This window comes from Liolophura sinensis, unplaced genomic scaffold (genome assembly GCF_032854445.1).
Source record: "Liolophura sinensis isolate JHLJ2023 unplaced genomic scaffold, CUHK_Ljap_v2 scaffold_101, whole genome shotgun sequence".
NCBI lineage: Eukaryota > Metazoa > Mollusca > Polyplacophora > Chitonida > Chitonidae > Liolophura > Liolophura sinensis.
In genome coordinates this window covers 23,334-42,725 of record NW_027018040.1, presented here as the reverse complement: position 1 = coordinate 42,725, position 19,392 = coordinate 23,334, and the positions used below count along the sequence as shown (strand labels likewise).

General features: G+C 40.0%; 2 protein-coding genes across 2 annotated transcripts; one reads left to right on the top strand and one right to left on the bottom strand.

Annotated features, from left to right (window-relative positions):
- Positions 1 to 2,668: 2,668 nt before the first annotated feature.
- Positions 2,669 to 6,080, bottom strand: LOC135481471 (centromere protein L-like). The gene is made up of 3 exons (XM_064761284.1): positions 5,559 to 6,080; positions 4,478 to 4,835; positions 2,669 to 3,027 (listed from the first exon to the last, which is right to left on the bottom strand). Exons 1-3 carry the CDS (start codon positions 6,019 to 6,021, stop codon positions 2,778 to 2,780), a joined length of 1,071 nt encoding a protein of 356 aa, XP_064617354.1. The 5' UTR covers positions 6,022 to 6,080; the 3' UTR covers positions 2,669 to 2,777.
- Positions 6,081 to 6,310: 230 nt separating this feature from the next.
- On the top strand, positions 6,311 to 11,646 carry LOC135481472 (2-O-methyltransferase NoeI-like). Its single transcript, XM_064761285.1, has 2 exons — positions 6,311 to 6,374; positions 6,953 to 11,646. The coding sequence occupies exon 2, from the start codon at positions 7,110 to 7,112 to the stop codon at positions 7,992 to 7,994; it is 885 nt and encodes a 294-aa protein (XP_064617355.1). The 5' UTR covers positions 6,311 to 6,374; positions 6,953 to 7,109; the 3' UTR covers positions 7,995 to 11,646.
- The last annotated feature ends 7,746 nt before the right edge of the window (positions 11,647 to 19,392 follow it).

The following is a 19,392-nucleotide window of genomic DNA, read 5'->3' as shown; positions in this document are numbered from 1 at the left end:
TAAGCATTAAGAATAATGTGGACATTAATTTTGTTGGTAAAATATGTTGGCAGTCATAAAAACCATTTGAAGCAAACAAAATTTGTGCATAAATGTTGATATCTGCAGTTTTATACAAAAATGTTGATATCAGTTATGGTAGCTCCTGAGGTACCTGCAAGTGCTGTCATATCAGTTATATATTTTATACAAAAATGTTGATGTCAGTTATGGTAGCTCCTTAGGTACCTGCAAGTGCTGTCTTATCAGTTATCACATATTTTATAGAAACATGCTGAAAACAGTTATAACTCCTGAGGTACCTGCAAGTGCTGTCTTATCAGTTATCACATATTTTATACAAAAATGTTGACATCAGTTATGGTAGCTCCTGAGCTACCTGCCAGTGCTGTCATATCAGCTATCATACATTTTATACAAAAATGTTGATTTCACTTATGGTAGCTCCTGAGGTACCTGCAAGTGCTGTCTTATCAGTTATCACATATTTTATACAAAAATGTTGATATCAGTTATGGTAGCTCCTTAGGTACCTGTCAGTGCTGTCATATCAGTTATCATATATTTTATACAAAAATGTTGATATCAGTTATAATAGCTCCTGAGTTACCTGGAAGTGCTGTCATACCAGTTATCACATATTTTATACAAAACTGTTGATATCAGTTATAATAGCTCCTGAGGTACCTGGAAGTGCTGTCGTATCAGTTATCACATATTTTATACAAAAATGTTGATATCAGTTATAATAGCTCCGAGGTACCTGACAGTGCTGTCATATCAGTTATCCCATAGTTTATACAAAAATATTGATATCAGTTATAGTAGCTCCTGATGTACCTGTCAGTGCTGTCATATCAGTTATCATATATTTTATGCAAAAATGTTGATATCAGTACTCCTGAGGTACATGGAAGCGCTGTCATATCAGTTATCACATATTTCATACAAAAATATTGATATCAGTTATAATAGCTCATGATGTACCTGCCAGTGCTGTCATATCAGTTATCACATATTTTATACAAAAATGTTGATATCAGTTATGGTAGCTCCTTAGATACCTGCAAGTGCTGTCATATCAGTTATCATACATTTTATACAAAAAAGTTGATATCAGTTGTGGTAGCTCCTTAGGTACCTGCAAGTGTTGTCTTATCAGTTATCATACATTTTATACAAAAACTGTTGATATCAGTTATAATAGCTCCTGAGGTACCTGGAAGTGCTGTCATATCAGTTATCATATATTTTATACAAAAATGTTGATATCAGTTATGGTAGTTCCTGAGGTATATGCCAGTGCTGTCTTATCAGTTATCATATATTTTATACAAAAACTGTTGATATCAGTTATAATACTAATAGCTCCTGAGGTACCTGGAAGTGCTGTCATATCAGTTATCATATATTTTATACAAAAATGTTGATATCAGTTATGGTAGTTCCTGAGGTATCTGCCAGTGCTGTCTTATCAGTTATCATATATTTTATACAAACACTGTTGATATCAGTTATAATAGCTCCTGATGTACCTGGAAGTGCTTTCATATCAGTTATCATATATTTTATACAAAAATGTTGATATCAGTTATGGTAGTTCCTGAGGTATCTGCCAGTGCTGTCTTATCAGTTATCATATATTTTATACAAACACTGTTGATATCAGTTATAATAGCTCCTGATGTACCTGCCAGTTCTTTCATATCAGTTATCATATATTTTATACAAAAATGTTGATATCAGTTATGGTAGCTCCTTAGGTACCTGCAAGTGCTGTCTTATCAGTTATCACATATTTTATACAAAAATGTTGATATCAGTTATGGTAGCTCCTTAGGTACCTGCAAGTGCTGTCTTATCAGTTATCACATATTTTATACAAAAATGTTGATATCAGTTATGGTAGCTCCTTAGGTACCTGCAAGTACTGTCATATCAGTTATCACATATTTTATACAAAAATGTTGATATCAGTTATGGTAGCTCCTTAGGTACCTGCAAGTGCTGTCATATCAGTTATCACATATTTTATACAAAAATGTTGATATCAGTTATGGTAGCTCCTGAGGTACCTGCCTCAGGATGAACTTACGATGGACAATATTTGCTGAATTCTGTGTGACTGAATGATGCAGGATATGATGATCCCGCTTGGATACAAATCAGCAAAAAGCTGGGATTCTTTGTAAATTGTAGGCACCTTGTCAAATATTTTATTTATTTATTTATTTGATTTATCTTTTATGCCGTACTCAAGAATATTTACATTTGTACAACTGCAGTCAGCATTAAGGTGAGAGGAAAGCCGAGGGAAACCCACAGCCATCCGCAGGTTGCTGGCAGACCTTCTCACGTACTTGTAAAAGATGACACAAATTGCTTTAACAATAGAAATGGAATATTTACACTATGAAATATGCACATAATCATATCAATAAATCAGTTCCATGCAACAATTTTTCACGGAGCAGTCAATTTTACAAGTGGAGGAAATTGGAATGCCTGGCATAAACCACCGAAATTTGGCAAGTAACTAACAAACTTTGCCACGTTTGATGTACATGCAGGCGGAAGGCAAACAGTCTTCACAGAACATATGGCAATACAAACGGCAGCCATAGGCAAGTAAGCTTCACTATTAAAAATGGGGTAAAAAAACAAAAAGAAAAAAAAAACCCATCTGTTTACATTCCAGATAAAAAATGTTTACAACCCTCCAACCCCTGAACCAGGTAACAACAGCCTTGGGTCAAATGTCAGCTGTCAAATGTCGGTCATTGCTGGTATGTGCCAAGCTGCTCCATTGCCAGACAAGTCAGATGTCTCAGAATCAACAAAGCGTTATCACCACTGAACAGTTTCACTTTCCCTTCTGATCCCACAAAGGCCAGTGCTGTGCCCACACTTACTAACTGCATGGCTGTGAGTTTAATCTTAAAGTGCTGGTAGAAATGGTTCTCCAGACAGCTGGCAAGAGCGGCAACTTCATCGGCTGTCACATCCTGGTGTCCAGGGTCGTGAATGCTGATAATGTGAAAATAGATCCAGACAAAACAGGTTAACAGACATCTGTGTTTAATACCTCTGTTAAAATACTGAAAAACTGGAAAACAGAAGATATGATATCTAATTTATCTGATTGTTGTTTAATCTCATACTGAAGAATAACACACTTATACCATGACTGTCAGTTTTACATGTGGAGGAAACAAGAGTGGCAAGTTACTGACTTTTCCACTTGTGGATCCTTCAACCTTTTCACATGTTTACAATGTGTTTATTCAAGTATACTCTGAAGGCATTATTCTATGTAGACTGATAAATTTATACTTTTTGTAAAGCCCTGGCCAATCCAACCAATCATTATGTGGTAGTTTTGTCTATGAAATCAAATTAAAAATGTGCATAAATTGCACTGAAAGCTGCTCTTTCATATGCGAAAAGGTTGAGGTTTTCGACGAACATTAGACACAGTCTTCATCCCACGCTTATTCTCACTTAGAGTCCCACAAGCACTCATAGCAGGGAAATCCCTAAATTCTCTGTCCAGCTGTTAACGTTTTATATACTATTTATTTATTTGATTGGTGTTTTATGCCGTACTCAAGAATACATGTACATGTATTTCACTTTTATCTCACACTGGACAAAATACTATGCTGTTCATTGGACAGCAACGGTCACCTGGGGTACACATATATTCTAAAATCCTGCAGACGATGTCAAATGCGTCTGCTGAGTAGGTTATCTCCCTTTGTTGGGTGTGTGAATACAATAGTCACATCACTGAAGCTATTCATCGGTCTTCTGCACTGAACTGATAGGCCTTAGTAGGATGATTTCACTACATGGTTACTCAGTGATAGGATACACAAATACATGGTGTCAACAAACCTCACATTGAGCTTGGCTGATTATGTGGATTGTTGACATCATATACGTGTGTATCCTATCACTGAGTAATCATGTAACTAATAATGCGACGGTGGCCTGCATTATGGTGGGAGGAAAACGGGCACACCCCACCGGAAACCCACAACCATCTGCAGGTTGCGAGCTGACCTTTCCATGTATAGCCAGAGAGGAACATTTCATGTATTCTAGAGACTGAAAGCCAAGGTAAGCATCTTAATCACCAGACCACTGCCCTCTTGTCACTCTACTGTAAATAAACTGCGTACCTCAGAATATAACAGTGGCCTTCATGGCTGTGCTGGTTAGTGTGCCAGCGCGGCGCAATGACCCAGGAGCCTTTCACCAATGTGGTCACGGCGTGTTCAAGTCCAGTTCATGTTGGCTTCCATTCCGCACGTACATAAGAGGGTCTATCAGCAACCTGCAGATGATCGTGGGTTTCCCCTGGCTCTGCCCGGTTTCCTGGCCACCGTTGTATAAGTGAAACATTCTTCAGTACGGCGTAAAACACCAATTAAGAAAATAAATAAATCAGGACATAACACAAAATCCAACTTACCAACTCCAGATGCCCCTGCAGTCCTCGGGGTCAATTGTCATGGTAATCTTATCTAATCCCTCACAATCTGGGGGTACGGAGTAGATCAGCTCCACAGGCTTACTGCTGCGGGCCCCTTCCTTCCCGCACCACATCGCCAGTATCCAACTCAGATCCAGAGATGAGAACGTCAGCCGACTTGCGCTACAGTCAAAGTGACTCCTTAACCAGTCAAACAGGTAGCGTGTGAGGGCCACAGGCCCACGCACTAGCACGACGGGGTAGTGGACGAAGGCTTGCTGCAGGTGAGGATCCAATTTCTCCTCCATCTCTACCCCCATCAGGTAAGCTGTTAGCACTGTCTTCATCGCACCTGTACCTAACGAGACATTAGAGTTACAGTACCTGGTGACAACTTGACAAAATGTATTTCTTTCCATGTAACTGTATTTGTTTAATTGCTGTTTAATGCAATACTGAAGAATTTTTCACTCATAAATATGATGGTGGTCAGTTCTGTGGGTAAAGGGAACTAGAGTAAACCTTTAACCATACAGATATGCACACCCGGCCCCTGTGATCATGAAGCAATCAGACTGAAATATGGACGGATGTTTACGTTTGGGATGATCAATAGCTTGGGAGATTATCTCTCCCTCTTGGTCTTGGGCCTAAAGCATTGCATAGGAGTAACTGGACAGGCCGGAGAGGTTGGTAATCGGAAATATTCAGAAATTTTACGACGCTTCCTACTGGGGTGAATGGGAGCAATCCATGGCTATGCAAGCGCCCATACAAATATAAAAAAGCCAAGTGTATGGTCATCCTGGGTTATACTAGGATATACTTCACAATGAAACAGTTTGAAATTACCAGGCAATACTAAATGTCTAATAAGCAGGGATGACAATTTTCAGCTGATCAGCTTATTTTATGGGAAATCAGGATTTTCAGTTTTTAATTAATCTGACCAAAATGGGGAAACAAATCCTTTTCCCACAATGGGGTCAGCTAGTAGGTTTAATTTCAGTTGATTTTGATGGAAAAAAAACTTTTCTCTGAATAACAGACTATTGTTCTTTTTCTCTTTTTCTATTATTACCATTCTTATTCTGAGCTCTCATCAAGATCTGAACAGCCACTGGGTCATCTTGCGTCACCTGAAGTCCATGATACAACGACATTTCTACTCGATCGGCCGACTCGCCTTCTACATCCACTGCATCGCCTTTTTTCCTTTCAGCTTCAATGAAGGCGGCTAGTAGTCGACCATATTTCTTTAGGTAAGATATTTCGGCTTTGAATTTGTATAATGGCGTGATTTTATACGTGTGCCATGTGGTAGAAATCAGTCCTGTAAAACGAGGCAGGTCTTGATCGTCCGTTTCTGCATCGCCGGGACTTCGAGGGTAAACTCGTTCAGCAGCTTCGATTCTTCGGCTGCCAGGAGTTCTCCTATACGAAGAGTACTTCTTCCTGGACGTTGATGGTTGAGCAATGGAGCGAATGCTTTGAACGGCCACATCCTGAGAAGAGAGACCCAGTGGAGTTTGTGTTGATGACATCAGTTTTGCTGATCAGGCCTTCTTCTCAACGCGTATTCTGTCAAATTCCCCGCCAACATCCGACATTAGAAGATCGTTATGAAAATACCCACACATCGCATAGCGCATGCGCTGTTATCTTTCCGTACGCTGTGAGGAGTATGTAAAATACGCGTCCATGCCTACTCCAAGGCCTCAAACCAATCAAAGCGCTGTATTGTTTGCGGTAGTGCGAGGCCCGGTACCCAGAATGAATAACTCATTTTCGTGTACGTTGCAGTGAATTATCTCCCTTGTTCCAAACACCAGGAAGCAGTATGGCAGTACTGTAGCGATTGTTTAGTCAGGAAAGCTGTCATTTTTTGTTGTTGCGTGTGAGTATCCGATTGATCTAGGTTAGACAAAGATTATTAGCTCTGTTGCTTGAAGACTCGATATGGACCATACACGATGATCACTTGAATATCTCAGGCCATCTGCCAAATGTTCAAGAGCTCCAGGGGACTGGGTGACTCCTTGGCCATTGCTCTTTTTGCTGGGATAAAGAGCTGGAGACGATTAATACGACACAAATTTTATTTTGTATTCTACTGGCGAGCCGCCTCTAATAAATCTTAAAATGGAAAATAAGACTGAAAATGCATCATTTTATTCTGTCCAGTCTTGATGTTTTTATGACTCTTCGTGTTTTCTTGACTTTCTGGTCATGCAAATTGGCAGCATAAAGATTGCCTGGATTATGCGCATTGTCCGTGAAGTAGATGGTTTTCAATTTTTATTTTTTTTTATTTGTATGCTTTGCTGAGACATTGAAAAAGGTTTTGCCCCGTAGAAATACAATTAAAACTGGTGTGGGGTAACTGTCCATACTCAGGGTCATATCATTGGTTTGACAAAGATGCATGAATCATGCAAGTGGATATTTAAATATCTTTTCAAATGTTTTTTTCAGATTTGACTGGGGGAAGAGATTGGTGCTTAGAAGGTAAAGCATGTGTGTGATGTCTTGAAACAAATCATGGCCTTTTTAATACTCCATGTGTAATGTGTGTTGCACTTAAACAAATTTAATGAAACACAAATAGAAAAATAGAGCTGTGCAGTCCAGTATGCAGCGAATGAGATGTGTGATGTGGCTGACAGCATGCGTGCTGTTCTGGCTGGTGCTTTTGGCGCTACTCAGGACTAAGACAATCTCAAGCTTGTCCTATATCAAGATGGTCCATGGGCAGTTTCAAAAGACTCTGGACGCGTTGCGAAGCCAAGCTGATCAGCGAGAAGTCGTGAAAAGGCCGATCTGGCTGATGGCAGCGGAGGAAGACAATATCAGAACGTGTGTTGATACGAAAAGTCTTGAGTATGAGAAGGCAGGTAAGCAAATTTGGAAAGGGGATACAACATCGATTCGTCATGATGTGCATAAGTACTTGACCAACAGGAGCATAGTGCTCGACATTGGCGGAAATGTTGGAACAGATGCAGACGTGTTCCTGAACAGGTACCATGCCAGACTTGTTATTTTTGAACCATTACAAAGGTACTATCAGAAACTGAAAGAAAAATTTGCTGGAAACTCAAATGTGAAGATATTAGATATAGGCCTTGGTAAAGAAGATGCCGAGCGTCGTTTGGAGGTCATGGGTGTAAACGGGGATGCTTCGTCTCTCTACCGAGGCCAAGAACCAACTGGTGCTGACGTTGAGAAAGTTAAAGTGAAAAACACGACTCGTGTCTTGGAGGAAATCGGACTAGGAAGGTACTCCATTGACCTTATTCATGTGGACTGTGAGGGGTGCGAGATGGATGTGCTGGAATCTTTAGTGGGGACAAATGTCATATTTAACCTGAAACACATTCAGTTTGCTACACATACTCAGTACACAGGTGTTGTGGACTTGGTACCCAGGTACTGCAAACTGCAGGAGGTCCTTAAGCGGACTCATAAACCAATGTACCAGTATAAATTTATTTGGGAAAGTTGGGAAATGAAGTAAACCATGAATTTTAGACTTGTTTAAATTGTACTTAAATTTTGTCTAATTAGGTGACACCAGTTTTATTTTGTGTTATATGGGCGAGCGGACGATAAAAAATCCAAATTTGGACTAAAGCTAAAATTGAAAATTCACCCTTTTAATTTGTCCGATCTTAATGTTTTATGTGATTTTCCTGTGTTTTGCAAGGATTTCAAAATACTGTAAATACAGTATGTCATTAACAGGAACACTGGCTGAAACAGTACACATTTCCAAAAAATTAGATGATTTTTCAGTTTTATATTTATTTTTATGACCTCCAGGTACATTAAAAAAAAAGATTCATTTTGTCCATAAAACAAAAATTTTAATTACTGTGGCCTTATGGAAAAAGAAATAAACTTTTTTTAAAACTGCAGTGTAAGAATTTAGTTTTCCCTGTGATTAAGTAGACGATACTTTATGTAAATGATGATGGGCAAAGACTAAAATCCAGTACTTCCATTATAAGGAGTTGTCACATATAACACAAGCTGAGTGCTCAATATTTCAGCATTTTATTGTGCCATCGTCATAATAATTGCTATGCAATGTAGCTTTTGCCAGTTCAGTTTATATGTCATCAAATATGTCATTTCTCTAATCTTAAAAATACATACAGCATGTGGTAAATGGCTTAAAACTTTATTTAAGTTACATTTTTATGTTCTTTTTTGTGACATGCTTCTGTTTTAAGATATTTATTACTGAATTTTATGATTGAAAGAAAATTTTGCTGTCAGTTTTGGCTTGTTTTACAATTGTATTACTTTTGTTGTAATATGGTGGATTCTGTGTGCCGCATGTACATGTCTTGTAGTATCCCAGGACACTGCATTTGTTAGGGATTTCTCCATCTTTAATGTACCATACCATGTATACTTTTAGTACTTTGCGCACATATTTTATTTGATCTAATAGAAATCCACTTTTACTAATATGGTCTCACATATGATTTTTAATAAATATATATTGTGGGCTAAAATACCTGGTAATCTGACATCTATAGGGTATGGTATGAGTTAATTGAATTTTTCAAGTAGTTTTTACCTGCCCTGATAGCACAGTTGGTAGAGCATCCGCTTCCAGAGCGGTAGATCCAGGATCAAACCTGGGTCAAGTCACACCTAAGACTTTAAACGAGAAAGTTGTAACTTCCTCGCTTGGCATTCAGCATGAAGGGGATAGTGCAACGACTGGTAGACCTGTATCAGTATAATGGTTCAGGCAGGGAGGCCTTCGGTAAGGCATCTCAGTGAAGCAGCACTAGATGAAAGAGCAGTGGAAATCTGTCCTGCAACAAGGAGGTACATTACATGCACTCTGAGGATTCCCTCGTAGTCATATGACTGAAAAATTGTTAAGTACGACGTTAAACCCCAAGCACTCACTTACTGACTCACTCACCACCTCACTGACTCACTCCTCCTTTTCATTTTAAAACATTTGTGTGCTTCTGAAAAATGATTTTTATATGCCGAACCAAGTTCGATATGACGTGTAGTACGATTTTGTATAATTATGAAGATTAAAAATTATATTATACAAAATATTATATTGATACTAGTATTAGTATCAATATTTAGTATTAGTATCAATATTTAGTATTAGTGTCGATACGGTTAACGCACTTTTTGCCTGTTGTAGCAATGGCCGTGAATAATTTACATATGATAAACGTATCCCGTTGCCCTGACACCCTGCGCTCAGGTTGGACAGAACGGATACAGTGGGAAGCGTTGCCGATTGGGGTAATCTTAGAGACAGGCAAGTCCTGGCTAAGTCAAGGCTAAGCGGAATTTTAGGGGCTGTATGTTATTTTCAAATTAAAATTGGGAACACCATTATTATGAATGTTTAACTACCATAAAGATATATTGTTGACAATACATGTTTGTTTTACTGTGTTCATGGACATATCTATTTTTGACCAAATTGATGCGATTGTATTTGTTTGTGACATATATAAACGTATGTATGCACATGTGACTTATCTAACAGAAACATAAAAGCTTGGGCAGTTTTATTGGTTTTATGTTAAATTTTTAATGGTTTCATTGATAGAGCATGCCAAGAAAGTACTGCATTTGGGTTGAAAAGATTATTATTAATAAATATTACTTTTCATGCAGAAACATTTTTTTAGTAGCTTATCGTCCTACTTTTTCAAATGGAACCTCAAAATCCCTTTCTTGGATGAATCCCTTTCTATGAAGAGACTCCTCAGGATCAGCCAAAACTCGCAGATGGTCGTGGGTTTCCAGACCCATCTTCCTCCCACCTTAATGCTGGCCGCCATCATGTAAGTGAAATATTCTTGAGTACGGCGTAAAACACCAATCACATGAACAAATAAATGAGAAACTCTCAAAACGAGCAACATACATGTAGTTTAGGGCAAGTACCGTAAATTACTCAAAATTTCACCCCAAAAATTGAATTATTAGAGCCGAAATACAGTAAATGTGATCAAATATTAGTTTTGATGCTGAAACTGACATTTTTCCAGTAGGATATGTCATCCTATATGTATATTCATGTATATAAACCTTTCAAACCAACCACCTACCCTAATGCTTCAACCTTTTCAACCACCTCTGAAACCAATATTTTGAACCATTCTAAGAAGACTGCGGAGTGTAAAGAAATAATTTGTGCAGTTTTATGAAGCTTACATCTTATACGACACAAACAAATCATTTTTAGGTGGTTTTCACAGCAATTGTATGTATAACTTCCACTGAAAATAGTGCTTTAGTGATTGAAAAGGTTAAAGATTTTCAGTGACACCTTTTATAGAAGTAAGTGATTATAACTGCCAACACTGATAAATCAAGACAACAAAAATACTGGCTCAGTGCAGACTTGAACTCGTCATTCACCCGGGTTGGGACAATTGTACTTGCTACTGTCTCGCCTGGCGCATGATACCTTGAGTGGAGCTTTGGCAACGTGGACTCACCCTGCCACAAGAAGAGACACCTAATAACTTGCCATCATCAAATGACTGAAAAGTTGTTAAGTATGACATTAAACCCCAAGCATACATACATACATGCGTGTATACACCATGAATGAGTTCACTCAAGCCAGTATTTTTGCTTGTCTCGATTTCTGTCTGGGCAATTTCTTCTACTTAATGTTTTCCCTGACTGTGATTGTAATTTGAGTGACTTGATGCAGTTTTAGGCGAAATACTTTCTTTTGACATTTTTGTTTCAGCATTTGGCCTTGTGTTGGCATTATCTGACCATGGACTACTTTCTCAAACACTGTTGTATTGCCTTATATGTGTAGAAATCAGGCGACCTTGAACTTCTGCCAAAGATTCATTCCGGGTATTTTTGGTTTACTCTTACATCACACAATTGTAGGACTTTAGGTTGTTAAATAAAGTGTTCGGCACAAACTTTGTCCTGATTTGTATTTGTGAAAGCCTAATTATCAAATGAACCCGACACGATTGAAGTGGGAGTGTACCCTGAAAATGTCAGCGAAGAGCTCAATGATTGGTTAAAATTATTTTTAGTGATATTATGCAGAAACAAGTGAGATTAGAGTGTATCCTATCATTATGTAGATATTGTATTTTTTTTCCTGCTATATTCACGAATAATCTGTTTCATCTCTCCTTTGAAATATGTATGTGCATTGTTTTTGAAACGCCTATGAAAGGAGAAGAAAATTTAAATGTCAATCAAATACCATTGAAAAGAGTTTGCATTCCCTCGCAGGTGCATGCCATAAAAAAAATTCTAATATGTACCTCAAGTTGATAAATTATAAATAAAGTCATCGCCAAAATCCACTGTGGGCAACTCCATTTTGCCTAAGAACTAGTCCTGAAGTCTTCTGTGTTAGGAGGAGATTTTCTGTCGGAAGCTGCCAAAGTGCAGTTCGTACATTTCCGGTAGAACTTTTCTTCCCAGAAGGTTGCAAATGACGGGAAGCTGAATGTTGAAGGAAGGTTCCAGGTTCACACGAACAAGCCAGCAGTTTTAACGACTCATTGGCTGAGAGGCAAGACACCCCAGCATAAATTACAGGGTGTTAAAGATGGAGGATGCCATGGACTCCGTGATTTATGCCAAGCTTTGCCGTTTCCAGGCTTTACAAGTATGGCGAGCAAAAATCGCAAATTATGCAGCAGGCACCACCAGACAGAAAAAAAATGTGCTCTTTTCAGCCTATAGTGTCATGTTTTTAAGTTTTCTTCTCCTTTAAATTATAACAAAAACATTCATTAATTTTGTGTCACTAATTGTCTAGTAGCTGCAAATTTACCCTAATTGCTCATCCGTTTTGCCTGTGAAACAGCAACTTTCAATTTTTTTATTTGATTCTGAAAACAATACTATGGTTGTTGGGTTTTCATCCATCCTCAAGAAAATTTCACTATATGTCAGCGGCCAGCATTATGGTGGGATTAACATTAAGTGGGCATAGCCCCAGGGGCAACACACGACCATCTGCAGGTGTGGCCAGCAATGTGGTGGGAGGAAAGTGGGCATAGCCCCAGGGGCAACACAACGACCATCAGCAGGTGTGGCCAGCAATTTGGTGGGAGGAAAGTGGGCATAGCCCCAGGGGCAACACACGACCATCTGCAGGTGTGGCCAGCATTGTGGCTGGGAGGAAAGTGGGCATAGCCCCCAGGGGCAACACACGACCATCTGCAGGTGTGGCAGCAGTGTGGTGGGAGGAAAGTGGGCATAGCCCCAGGGGCAACACACGACCATCTGCAGGTGTGGCCAGCATTGTGTGGCAAGAAACCGGGCATAGCCGGGGGGCAACACATGACCATCCACAGGTGCAGCCAGCATTGTGGTGGGAGGAAACCAGGCATAGCTCATGGAAAACACACGGCCATCCTCAGGTGTGGCCAGCATTGTGGTGGCAGGAAACCGGGCATAGCCTGGGGGTAACAATCACGGCCATCTGGCAGGTGCGGCCAGCATTGTGGTGGGAGGAAACCGGGCATAGCCTGGGAGCAACACACGACCATCCACAGGTGCAGCCAGCAATGTGGTGGGAGGAAAGTGGGCATAGCCTGGGGGCAACACATGGCCATCCACAGGTGCAGCCAGCATTGTGGTGGCAGGAAACCGGGCATAGCCCGGGGGCAACACACGGCCATCCGCAGGTGCGGCCAGCATTGTGATGGGAGGAAACCGGGCATAGCCAGGGGGCAACAATCACGGCCATCTGCAGGTGCAGCCAGCATTGTGGTGGCAGGAAACCGGGCATAGCCCTGGGAGCAACACACGACCATCCACAGGTGCGGCCAGCATTGTGGTGGCAGGAAACCGGGCATAGCCCGTGGGCAACATACAACCATCCACAGGTGCAGCCAGCATTGTGATGGGAGGAAACCGGGCATAGCCCGGGGAAAACACACGGCCATCTGCAGGTGAGGCCAGCATTGTGGTGGCAGGAAACCGGGCACAGCCCTGGGAGCAACACGCAACCATCCACAGGTGCGGCCAGCGTTATGGTGGGAGGAAAGTGGGCATAGCCTGGGGGCAACACACGACTATCCGAAGGTGCGGCCAGCATTATGGTTGCAGGAAACCAGGCATAGCCCTGGGGGGAAACACACAATGATCCACAGGTGCAGCCAGCATTATGGTGGGAGGAAAGTGGGCATAGCCTGGGGGCAACATGCAACCATCCGCAGGTGCGGCCAGCATTATGGTGGGAGGAAAGTGGGCATAGCCTTGGGGGGCAACACACGACCATCCACAGGTGCGGCCAGCATTGAGCTGGGAGGAAAGTGGGCATAGCCCCGGGGCAATACGCAACCATCCGCAAGTGCGGCCAGCATTATGGTGGGAGGAAACCGGGCATAGCCCGGGGCAACACATGGCCACCCGCAGGTGTGGCCAGCATTGTGGTGGGAGGAAAGTGGGCATAGCCCGGGGGCAGCACACGACCATCTGTACAGCACTAGCAAGACCTTCCAAGTACAACCAGAGAGGAAGTCAGCTGTGGACCAACTCACAGCTACTGCACTGGCGAGTTTCTGGGCTATCGTGCAGTACTGGCATGCTAACCACACTCACTCAATCAGTCTGAGCTGGATTTAAAAGTGTGACTTTTAAAAGGGCTGTTTTCTATTTCTTTTCTGTAATCTATTTGGATTTATGTTTATTTATTAGATCGTTGCCTCACACCGTACCTTTTACTGGTGGAAGAAACGAAAGTGTCCAGTGAATAAACCACTGACCATTGGCAAGTTACTGACAAACTTAACCACATGTGACAACTGAATATAACATTGGTGGACAACGAACGGTAGATGACAACAGAAGCATCGTTGACCATTTATTGTCATGTAAGACCCACAAGCAGGTTGTTGTTTAATAAACACCTTGCTGTTGGTGACACCCAGTTTTATTGATGGAGTAACCATGAGTACTTAGTGACTCAATACTGAAAACTCTTCCACTGTGAGTTCAAGTCCAGCGCATGCTGGTTTCCTCTCCGGCCGTAAGTGGGAAGGTCTGGCAGCCACCTGTGGGTGGTCATGGGTTTCGCCTGGGCTCTGCCCGGTTTCCTCCCACCATAATGCTGGCCACCGTAGTATAAGTGAAATATTCTTGAGTACAGCGTAAAATACCAACCAAATAAATAAAAAACTTAAAGAAGCAACTGGAACTATGGACTACCACTTATATTTTCATAAGTTACCATTTTATTAGCATCCATCAATGTTCTGTGAGCAAGGCCACAGTCTTGCGCATATACATACATATACTGTATACAAAAAAAGAACCCAATATTCTGGGACAACATAGAAAGCGCAAGACAAACAATCACATATGTAAATCTGTCAGAAATTAAAGAGCAAAATTTAAACACTTCAGAGATTCGACTCATTCCATCATAAAGATAAAAGCGATTTGATGAACACATTCAGCACATGTAGACCTGCTATCAAACAGTTCTGGAGGTACATGTGGACCTGCTATTACACAGTTCTGGGGGAACGTGGACCTGCTATTACACAGTTCTGGAGGTACATGTGGACCTGCTATTACACAGTTCTAGGGGAACATGTGGACCTGCTATTACACAGTTCTGGAGGTACATGTGGACCTGCTATTACACAGTTCTGGGGAACGTGGACCTGCTATTACACAGTTCTGGAGGTACATGTAGGCCCGCTATTACACAGTTCTGGAGGCACATGTAGGCCTGCTACAGTATTACACAGTTCTGGAGGTACATGTGGACCTTCTATTACACAGTTCTGGGGGAACATGTGGACCTGCTATTACACAGTTCTGGAGGTACATGTAGGCCTGTTATTACACAGTTCTGGAGGCACATGTAGGCCTGCTACAGTATTACACAGTTCTGGAGGTACATGTAGGCCTGCTATTACACAGTTCTGGAGGTACATGTAGGTAGATGTTGAACTTAAAGCAGATGTTCTGAATAAGATTGAAATAAGTTTCTGGCTTGTCCCTGACACATTGTATGTCTGAATATAACCTTTGGACACCAGACAATCGAGACGTTGTTATCTTTCAAGCCATTACCTTCTACCCTAATTTTGCATGACCTTTCCCTGCACTGGCAAATGGCATAATAGCTATATTTGCTTCATCACTCTGGTATGAAAGCTAGTACACAAGATGAATTTGCTTTGATTTGATAATTTTGGATTTTTCTTGTGTACAAGATCAAGTCACATGTCCAAGACTGGTAATTCAAAGGTCATCAAAAGTTAATTACAGTAATGGAGCTGTTTGAACTGGATTCTGGGCTTCATTTGAATGCAAGCTCAAATAACCTACATTCTTCAAGGGCAAAGATCTGAAGGTCATGTTGGTCAGTGGAAGGTCATGTTGGTCAGTGCAATGTCATGTTGGTCAGTGCAAGGTCATGTTGGTCAGTGCAAGGTCATGTTGGTCAGTGCAATGTCATGTTGGTCAGTGCAAGGTCATGTTGGTCAGTGCAAGGTCATGTTGGTCAGTGCAATGTCATGTTGGTCAGTGCAATGTCATGTTGGTCAGTGCAAGGTCATGTTGGTCAGTGCAAGGTCATGTTGGTCAGTACAACATCATGTTGGTCACTGGAAGGTCATGTTGGTCAGTGCAAGGTCATGTTGGTCAGTGGAAAGTCATGTTGGTCAGTGGAAGGTCATGTTGGTCAGTGCAATGTCATGTTGGTCAGTGGAAGGTCATGTTGGTCAGTGCAATGTCATGTTGGTCAGTGGAAGGTCATGTTGGTCAGTGCAAGGTCATGTTGGTCAGTGCAAGGTCATGTTGGTCAGTGCAATGTCATGTTGGTCAGTGCAATGTCATGTTGGTCAGTGCAAGGTCATGTTGGTCAGTGCAATGTCATGTTGGTCAGTGCAATGTCATATTGGTCAGTGCAAGGTCATGTTGGTCAGTGCAAGGTTATGTTGGTCAGTGCAAGGTCATGTTGGTCAGTGCAAGGTCATGAGATTATACACTATGAGACAGAGGTCTGTAGCTACGACACCATTTTTGCATGACACTAGAGTTATGACTGGCTTCCTTGTTGCTGGCTGATGCTATGCTTAAGTGAAAACCAAACTTTTATCAGACAGCGCTGACAGGGCATTACTGACGTAATTGTAACAGTGACTTGATAACAGAGCGTAACAGCCCTCTACAAAGGGAAGCAAATCTTGTGACTTGGGCCACTACAGTGCTTGCTACATTATTCAATAAAAACTCTAAGCATGAGGGCTTAAGTCTCGTCAAAGTCAAAAAATAAAAATAAAAAATACTTTGAGCTGCCGAGAATGTTCATCTTCAATTTATTCAGTAACAACTATAATTATCCAAGATCACTTGTAATGTGACTGAAATGACTGGTATCAATGTTCCACAACACGTATGTAGATGTAACTACTGTTAGATATAACTACTGTTACATCAGTTACAAGATTTGCTTCCCTTTGTAGAGGGCCGACGAGCTTTATCAATGTGTTAATGAAGATAAACCTGATATGAATCTGACGAGGGGCTGCTGTACAACTATACATGTAAAATATGTGTACCAATAGATTGCGAAAAACTAAGCCTTTTATCACAGACATTACAAAAAAAAAAAATTAAAATAAAAAATCAAAGAAAAGAAAACAGAGACTGATTATGGCAGAACTGAGAGTATAAAGACAACCATGACTTTAGACCAGCAGATACCTTGTATGTCATTTTGATAACAAACATGAAGATGTGTATTTATATACAGATACATCCAGATGTACACTATAAATGCCGTGATATATTATACATGTATATTCTCCAACAATGACACTTCAAATGACGGACAACAATCACAAAAGCTCATTAATAACATTTATCTCTCTTTTTTAAAAGTGTATACAATGGGTAGCTTATTAAAAAATACAAAATGTGAAAGGTACAAGTGTACATGCACCAAGACAATTGGATTTCATACTATTTTCAAAAAGAAGGAAACAACATCTAATGACCTTCACAAAAATGGGGGGTGGGGGGAGGGGGTAGACAACTTTGACAAACTTTGTCTTGGAAAGATATTGCTAATATTTCAATGTGACACAATATTAAAGTACATGTAGTCCTCCAACATTATACTGTACAAGAAATGTTGAACTGTGATCAAATTTGATTTTGATGTTTAATTTAATGTATACTATTGGAATTGAAAAATGGTGATATACATAAAATAATGCGTTAAACAATTAAAAGCACTGTGCATGCACCTCAGCCAGATGTAAATACAGCATACATAACTTCTACAGGCTTGAAAACAGTTAACCTGACTGATGAACAACGCACAAGCATTATAAAATACATGTAAATATATATTGCAATAGTAAGCATTGAGCTACACAGATAACTTGTATTTTCACGGATTCTTCCACAGTCACACTGAATTGTTTCAAGCAATATACAAGTTTGAGCAGTAAAAATCAGGTAAGAATAAATATTATAGCCTTAGGCTTCAAAACATTTGTTGTACAAGTTACAGTGCTTGTATTATTACATCTACAACTTATACTGAACAAAGGGAGATAATTATCTCCATTACCTCCCCTTACCTGGTGCAAACAGAACCAGCACTTTGCCTTGGTTTACGTATTGCATATTCATGACGCTGGTGACATACAATGTACATGCACACTACATAAACCATAGACATGTCTACATAATCATCTCAATATTCACAATTTCAAAGAGTATAATAAAAGTCAACCTTACTGGATACTATAAACAGAGATTAAACATTCTGCATGTATACTACACACATTAGGGGCAGTTTTTAGCTTCATGAACATATCCGTGTACAGTTCCAAAATATTTGAGAGAAAACCAAACAACCTTCCCTTTTGAGGCCTACAATGTACACGTATAGATGTGTTCAATGACGAACAGTAAAACACTTTATATACACTGTTTACAACACTTCATCCTAAAAGTAATGTTCACGAAGTTATACATGCACACCTGTTGCTCGTTATCTTTATAGTCCCACAATGTACATGAAATAGTGTGCTATTATGGTTAGAGGATTAACCAATTAATTCTTTAGCTTTGATTTGCTCACCATCAAGTATCATTGACACTTACATAAAATACTTAATTATTAAGCCTGCAGGTAAAATCTCTTCTTTTAAAATCTTGCTTCAAGACATACAATACACCAAGCTCCACGCATCCACACACAGACATACCAATCCCTTACCATAGTCAGACTAACAAGAAATTCTGATATAAAAGTCTGATCAGATTTCACATAAAAGATGTCGAATAATGTGTCTCTTACATTGTACATGTAGACATGTATGAAATGGATCCTGGAAAGAAAAGACTTCAAATACTTCTGAAACACATTACAATATATAGAAAGTCAGTCTGACCATTTGACATACATTCTGCACCTGACGTACTCTGTGACATGTGATGCCACATTAATGTCATCGCCATGTTTACATTTTCACAGGAATTAATGGCAGAATGGTACAAACACATGTAATTAATGGTAGAACAGTACATGTAATTAATGGTAGAACAGTACATGTAATTAATGGTAGAACAGTACATGTAATTAATGGCAGAACGGTACATGTAATTATTAGTAGAACAGTACATACACATGTTATTAATGGTAGAATGGTTCATGTATACCCTGTAGTGCTTAGAATACATGTACATGATCTACATTTAATTACATGTAAAATTACTTGCATTTGATAAAATAACGAAAACTGACATTTCTGTGAAGCAGATCGACATGTTGGTCTTCAACTGATAAAACAATGAAGAAACAAACACAACTTTTCTACCTGGAGGAACCATAAGAGAAGTAGTGTCAAAAAATTTGTCAATTCTATTGAGTGTAATGAGTGAAC

Bases quoted from the DNA above. Each gene is read 5' to 3' on its own strand.
- LOC135481471 (XM_064761284.1), bottom strand. From the start codon at position 6,021: ATGTCATCAACACAAACTCCACTGGGTCTCTCTTCTCAGGATGTGGCC. The intron at 4,836-5,558 runs GTAATAATAGAA...ATGTCTCGTTAG, and splicing joins GAGAGCTCAGAATAAGAATG to GTACAGGTGCGATGAAGACA. The intron at 3,028-4,477 runs GTAAGTTGGATT...TCACATTATCAG, and splicing joins TGCAGGGGCATCTGGAGTTG to CATTCACGACCCTGGACACC.
- LOC135481472 (XM_064761285.1), top strand. From the start codon at position 7,110: ATGCAGCGAATGAGATGTGTGATGTGGCTGACAGCATGCGTGCTGTTC.